General features: G+C 45.4%; 1 protein-coding gene across 1 annotated transcript in view; it reads left to right on the top strand.

Annotated features, from left to right (window-relative positions):
• The first annotated feature begins 450 nt into the window (after positions 1-450).
• acsf2 (acyl-CoA synthetase family member 2) overlaps positions 451-7,186 on the top strand; it is an 18,783-nt gene continuing 12,047 nt past the window's right edge. Inside the window, exons 1-4 of the mRNA XM_035398426.1 lie at positions 451-697; positions 2,764-2,959; positions 4,878-5,006; positions 6,597-6,650. Coding sequence (XP_035254317.1) covers positions 585-697; positions 2,764-2,959; positions 4,878-5,006; positions 6,597-6,650 — 492 coding nt within the window. The 5' untranslated portion in view covers positions 451-584. The remainder of the gene's footprint in view (positions 698-2,763; positions 2,960-4,877; positions 5,007-6,596; positions 6,651-7,186) is intronic.

Below are 7,186 nucleotides of genomic sequence, written 5' to 3' on the forward strand. Positions count from 1 at the left end.
GGATAGGGTTCTGTTGTCTGTGGTAACGAGACGCGAAACTGCGATACTCACGTCTGTGAAAAAAAATGCGGCGCCCGGTGAAATTACAGAGAAATCCATTCGGCTGTCCAATCAACACTGCAACAAAGTATTAAGTTCTGCGACATGACAAAATTATAGAGTGCGCGACAATTTCTTCAGTTGAAAATACGTTATTTTTGTCATGCGAACTTGTCAAAGTGTCGTGCACGAAGTATAAATCAGGCATTACGGAGAGTTCCCGACAAACCCCGTAAAGCCATGCATATGCGTATTCATATAGGTAGAACTGAAATGAAGTGACAAGAAAAGTAGAACTGAATAAAGTGGAACTGCTCCTGTAACCTGTTGATACGAATGTTTAACTTGTTTGCTCCGTCCTAAACGTGTTAACGCCTTGACCAAAAATAAACCATTCTGACGTAAACTCTAAAACACGCCTCTGGTTGTGTTGAAGTCCATCAAGACTATCGAAAGCGACTCTAGGCTATATAAGAGACGCGGGTAGTCAGGGGAACTCGCTATATCGAATTGAAAAAGCGAAAGTATAGACTCCGAATGTAAGTATGTCATCCAGCATACTTTTAATAAGACAAGTTCAGTCCATCGTCAGATTCTCCAAAGTTTTGCAGACGACTTGGACATCTCAGCGATCAAGCCTGCAGTTCCTTGGATGTCGGTGAGCACGGCTATTGGCCTTAAATCCGTGGGTTTAGTGCTTTTCTCAAAAGGGAACTTGCAAACTAACTAGATATACTTATTTCTTGTGCTGTGCCCTATATCCTTAATCGTAGCCCAACACGGACAAGTTTCGTGTCCTTCTGTAATGCACGGTTCCCAACGGTTGCTCATGGTGGTCTACTACCCTGTTTGTTTTTTCAATTATAGCGATAAGCCATAGAGATAAGAAATTCTTATGCGCAAATAGCTTTCCTATTAAACAGGAGCAGAGTTCTTCTCAACTGAATATTTTGAATATATGCCTGTTTTCATTACACTGAGCGCGGTAGGTGTGCACCAGAGATGTTTTGTGGAGGCGAGTAACGTTGTCACAGTTCTTTTTGGAATTCATTGAGGTGTCCGGACACTCATCACGAGATCTTTGGGCGACCCTGAAGTTTATTTAGATTTTACATTTTTAGACATTTGGCAGATGCTCATATCCAGAGCGACTTACACAATAATTTTACATACAGTCAGTATGCGACTGGAAATTTTTTTTTTTTTACCGATTTCATTCGGGTTAAGTACTGCTCCATTCGGGTATAATGGCAGCTAGTGCCTCACCAGGGAATCTAACCAACAAACTCGGACTTGCAAGCGCAGTTCCCTAACTGTGCTTCATTGTCATTTGCTTTTTCTGTAATCTATGATTACTGTTTTATTGCTTTGCTTCTACTTTTAAATATGAGTAGATATGTTTTCCCTTCTCTTGATAATGCCTTCAAAATTCAGTGTGCTTTGGCTGTTTGTCAAGTAGGATTTCTCAAGGCGTGCCTAACTCCTTAGGCTGGGGGGATGTAATATTATACACAGCCAGTTGCTTTAGCAGTTTTTCTTTATCACAAAGCCAACATGTTCTGCTGCATTCCTTTGACAAGATCAGGTTGAGTAGATCGTAGACCTCCATGCCCACAAATTCACTAAAACAGATAGCATCTTTTTAAGTTATCATTTGAAAAGGATGGGAAGTACCCTACAGAACATCCTGATAGTGCAGTATTTGTGTTTTCGTATAGACCCAATAACTTTTTGTTAGTGCAATGGCTTCAACCCCAACCAAAATATCAGGTAAAGCAAGAAAGCCTTTCATTTTACCAATTACAATGTACACTAGCTTGGTAACCATCTTTATTCTATGGGGAGGTGATTGTGATTTGGTTGTCTGGTGATGTGCGTCTGATTGTCTTGGCTTCTTGGTTTTCAATCAGAGCTGTGAGCTGAATGCTCTCCCCTCCCTCCCCAAATTATCCATTAAAAGATTGTTGCCTTTAAAAAATTTTGACCCACTGTATTTGGTGTGCAAATTAGTCCTTTACCATAGAAACGTGGCACCTAGAATCATAGTGAGAGCTTGGCTGACATCCAGGTCAGAGTGAAACTGAGAATACTGCTGAGGGAGACCATCTTGAGAAAGGGCAATCCAGGTTACAAAGCAGAGTCCACCGTGCGGTTTGGGGAAGGGTCGAAGGTCAGTTGGTAAATCAGTTGCTGTCATGCATAGATAAAACAGGACACGGGTAAAAATGCTGTGTGTGTGTGTGTTCCCCACGGTTTCTCTGTACACTATGTCCTGCTCAAATCTGGCCTCCTTGATGTCCAGAACCTTCTGTCTTTACCCCCCAGTTTGACATTCTACCCACACCTCTGAGAGTAACTGCACTGTCTCCCCTGTGTCAGGATTAAAGAGTTCTCTTCTTACCTTTGGTGATGCTTCTACTGGATGCTTGTGCTTACAAAATTTTGCATGTGTGTCTTGACAAATGTGGGAAGAGATGCATTTAGCTTTTTTCTAACATTCTGAATGTCCATGGATTTCGGTTATTTCTGTTTAGCCTCTGGCAATGCAAAATAACAAAATTAGATTGGGTGCAATTAGATTAAGAAAACTTTGAACAGGGCAATTGAAATGAAAGGCGAGTTTCCAAAAAAATAATCTCCATCTCTTTCGTCCATTTCTCTTACTCTCTTTTTATCTCTATTTTCATCCTGCCCCTTTAAACCCCCCCCCCCCCCCCCCCTTAGTGCCCTCCATGTGGACAGTGCCCCCACCGTGCCCGAGCTCACCACCAGCTATGTCCACGGCACGTCCTCCCGGTCGCTGCTGTCCCTGACCGTGGGCCAGGCCCTGCAGAACTCTGCCGAGCGCTGGCCGGACCGCGAGGCTGTGGTCTTCCTCCAGGAAGGTGTCCGCAAGACCTTCGCACAGTTACAGCAAGATGTGAGTGTTCGGATCCACCCCCTGCCCTTCACGGGCCGATCACACAAGACCTTTAATTCTGTCTTTTTCACTGTCCTGTCAGACACAGGGCCTGCACCTCGCCCTCTCTTACTGTCCTATCAGACACAGGGCCTGCACCTCGCCCTCTCTTTCTGTCCTATCAGACACAGGACCTGCACCTCGCCCTCTCTTTCTGTCCTATCAGACACAGGGCCTGCACCTTGCCCTCTCTTTCTGTCCTATCAGACACAGGACCTGCACCTCGCCCTCTCTTTCTGTCCTATCAGACACAGGGCCTGCACCTCTCCCTCTCTTACTGTCCTATCAGACCCAGGGTCTATATCTCGCCCTCTCTTACTGTCCTATCAGACACAGGGCCTGCACCTCGCCCTCTCTTACTGGCCTATCAGACACAGGGCCTGCACCTCGCCCTCTCTTTCTGTCCTATCAGACACAGGGCCTGCACCTCTCCCTCTCTTACTGTTACATTACATTACAGGCATTTGGCAGACGCTCTTATCCAGAGCGACGTACAACAAAGTGTATAACCATAACCAGGAACTGTCCTATCAAACCCAGGGTCAATATCACTCCCTCTATTACTGTCCTATCAGACACAGGGCAGAGGTCTACCTGCACCTGTGGTTTGTGACTCCTTCATCCTGTTGCCTGTTCTGGCCTGTTAAATTTTGCGAAGGTCTCGTGACTCGGGTTCCCTCGGTGGCGGCGCCCGAGAGGCGACCCGGTCAGGCCCAGTGCCGCTGGCGCTGAGCTGCAGGGAACGGCGGGGGCGGGGGACGGGGGTTCTGGTACGGGTCCGTCGCGGCCCGGGATCGCCTTAGCGTCACAGCTCGAGCTGGGGCTTCGGTTTCGAGCCCTGGGCGTGGCGGGTGAACCGCCGTTGAGCGCGAGAGCTTTACACTGCAGATAACCGCAGGGACAGGAAGCAGGTGTGGGGGCGGATGGTGCTGGGGCAGACGTTAGCGACTGCGAGCTGGAGTGGTGTCGCTCAGATAAATCATCAAGTCTTGATCTTTGTGTCATAGCATCATGGTCTCATTTCAGCATTGAGAAACAAGGTGCCATTCAAAAAATATTTTGGACAGAGTTTGAATGCTTGCAATAATAACTAGGGTTATTTTTGTGAATTCTGTAGCTTCAGGCTATAGATATGCGCATATATATAAATATGCATACACATGCATTCATGTGTATTTTTTGTGCACAACCTGTGAGTTTAAACGTCTGCTTCTTCTCTTATTTTGCATTGTCCCTTTGTTAATAAGCACATTCACCCCTGGAACTTTTGTCAAATAAAAAAATTAACGTGTTATATATTATAATTTTGTATGTGGCTTGTGTGAGTGTACTGAAGTAGAAGATGTGTTCTGCATTTATATTGGCGTTGGTTTTTTGGGTGAAATTCTGTTAGAGCTGACCAGATGAATATATGATATGAACATATAAGTAGACTGTACTGAACTTCAGACCTTTAATTCTCATCATGCTGGTTAACCATTTATTTGAACTGAAATCTGTTATACGATAGCTCTGTGTTTTAATGTTTTATTTTGTCCATTAAATGCGGTGTGAACTCTGAACTCTCTCTTCCTCCTCTCTCTCTCTCTCTCTCTCTCTCTCTCTCTCTCTCTCTCTCTCTCTCACTCTCCTGCTGTCTCTCCACTTCCTTCTTGCTGCATAATCCTTTTATGATGTGGGTGGCAAAATTAAAGAAGGCGGAAACCTGTGTCCTTTTATATGGGGCAGCTGTGTGCTTTTATTTAACCTGTGCCCTTTTATATGGGGCAGCTGTTCTAAAATGGCGGCGTAGTTCTTATGAAGGTGTTCTTGTGAAAACAATATGGCAGGAGGAGACCCATTAGGGTGACGTAGGTGACGTAGGTGTGTGGCGTTGCAGGTGGACCAGGCGGCCGCTGGGCTGCTTGCTCTGGGGCTCAAGAAGGGGGACCGGCTCGGAATGTGGGGGCCAAACATCTACGAGTGGATCGTGTTCCAGTTCGCCACAGCCAAGGCTGGCATCCTACTGGTGAGCCCCGCCCACTATACTTAGGCCACACCCACTATGCTGATACACACTCACAAATAATTGCTATGTCTCAAATGGTCTGCTGGTTCCCTGTGTTGTGGTCTTTCTAGGGTGGCAGCCAAATCCTAGCCCTTTGAAAAGTAGGTTTTTTGGTATGTTTTTTCCAAGTTCTAGAACATTGCTTTCAGTCTCCAGTACTGATAGTAAAGAACATTCTAATCATATATTTGGGATGTTACACCATAAAGGGTTGGAAATTAGCTGACACCATAGTTTGTCCACTATATAAGGAATTAGTGAACCATTTGTAATATTGTAAATGCTTATTTTTTTTCCCTTAAACAATTTTAAGACAAAACAAAGTAACGAAACAGAATGACTACAGTTTAAGTAAAAGGTAACTATAAATTAATGTGGCAAAGCGTAAAATGGAAGATAACCAATGCAAAAAACATATCACAGCGGCACTGAAACGCTAATAACTAAGTGAGAAAAATAAAGCAATATAATCGAAAGCAGGCAAGGTTAAAAGCACTACCCCCACCTCCCTGCTCCTATGGAACTTTGTCTCTGGATCAGGACTCTTCGAGGTTATCTCCACGGCAACGGCCGTGTCCTCATCATCAGTATCAGACGGCAGAGACAATGTTGAGACTGTGGTGGAGATGAAGTCCATGGACTTACACACACACGCACATGAAGATAACACACACACCACCTCCTACTCAACGCCTTCTTGGCTCCCACCCCCCCTCCCTCCCCCGTTACAGTGCAGTCTGCTGAGGGTTGATGCGCTGCGCCTGAGCGGCTGCGCGCTCCCCCCAGTGTCTGTGCTGCGACACTTCCCCTCCCCGACACCCTACCCCCTACCACATGTGCAAGTCTTCGAGTTTTTGTTGTAATGTTTGTAATGTTTGTAATGTTTTTATGATGTTGCTATGTGCTGAGGTTTTTCTTCGTTTCAATGAAACGAGTGTTTTCTCGTTTCATTGAAAGGACTGTTTTTCTTCCTCCTCCTTCCTCCTGTTCTCTCATTTCTCATCTAATAAGTTGGCGCCGCAGATGGCTGCCTCGGTGTGTTGACCAAAGCAAATTCCTCGTATGTGTAAATGTACTTGGCAATAAATTCGATTCTGATTCTGATTCTGATTCTGATTCTGATTTAAAAAGGTGTGTTTTAGAAAGAGACCTGAAACGGTGTTGGGCTCTGCTCTTCTCAGACTCAGGGAAGGCGCTGCAAGGCGTTAACAGCCTGCAATGATAAGCTAGACTGCCTTAGTGCCTTCACTACACTGGAGCGGGCCCACTAAATGGACACAAGGCCCCACTCACGTGGAGTATACATCCTACTTCGAATAGAATGCAAACTCAACATTTTTGCAAAATCGTTTTTTTTACGTAATGCGAGTGTATTTTATCGGAACTGCCGGTTCCACTGCTTTGAACTTTTTTGCAGTCACAAGAGTTGTCAGACCAGGTCCATTCATCCACAGGCAGGCACACACACACACACACACACACACACACAAACTCACATGTCAAAAATGGCAGATTTATAGATATGTACCCTAAACTTGTTATTCTGTGTAGGTGTCTGTGAACCCAGCCTATCAGCTTCATGAGCTGGAATTTGCCCTGAGGAAGGTGGGTAAATGGTGGTGTGTATGAGTGTGTGGGTCTGTGTGTGTGTGCGTTTGTGTGTGCATGTGCTCGTGTGTGTACACGTGTGTGTGCTTGTGAGTCTGTGTGCCTGCCTGAGTGTGTGTGTGTGTGTGTGTGAATGCGTGCACGTGTGCCTGTATGCATGTGTGTGCACACCTTTGTGCGCTTCTGTGTGTGTGTGTCTGTGCGTTTCATGCCCAGAAACGTCCTGAACACGTTTTAGAATAACAAATACAGGTCGACAAGAGTGTGTGAAGACTGAGAATGGCAGTGCATCACAAATATGCCTTAGCTGGGTTATTTTATAATATTTTCAAGGTAAAAATCCTGCACCGTGTGCCTTTAAAGTGGGTTAGGGAGAGTGTGATATGAGAGTGTGACTGTGTCAGTCTTTGTGAAGTGTGAAAGTGCAAAACCCTGGTTTAAGAATTGCAAAGGAAATGCATTGGTCAGAGATAACAGTGCAGCATACCCTGACCCCAGTACAGTGTAGCACACACTGACCCCAGTACAGTGTA

The sequence above is a fragment of the Anguilla anguilla genome, chromosome 17, assembly GCF_013347855.1.
Source record: "Anguilla anguilla isolate fAngAng1 chromosome 17, fAngAng1.pri, whole genome shotgun sequence".
Lineage (NCBI taxonomy): Eukaryota > Metazoa > Chordata > Actinopteri > Anguilliformes > Anguillidae > Anguilla > Anguilla anguilla.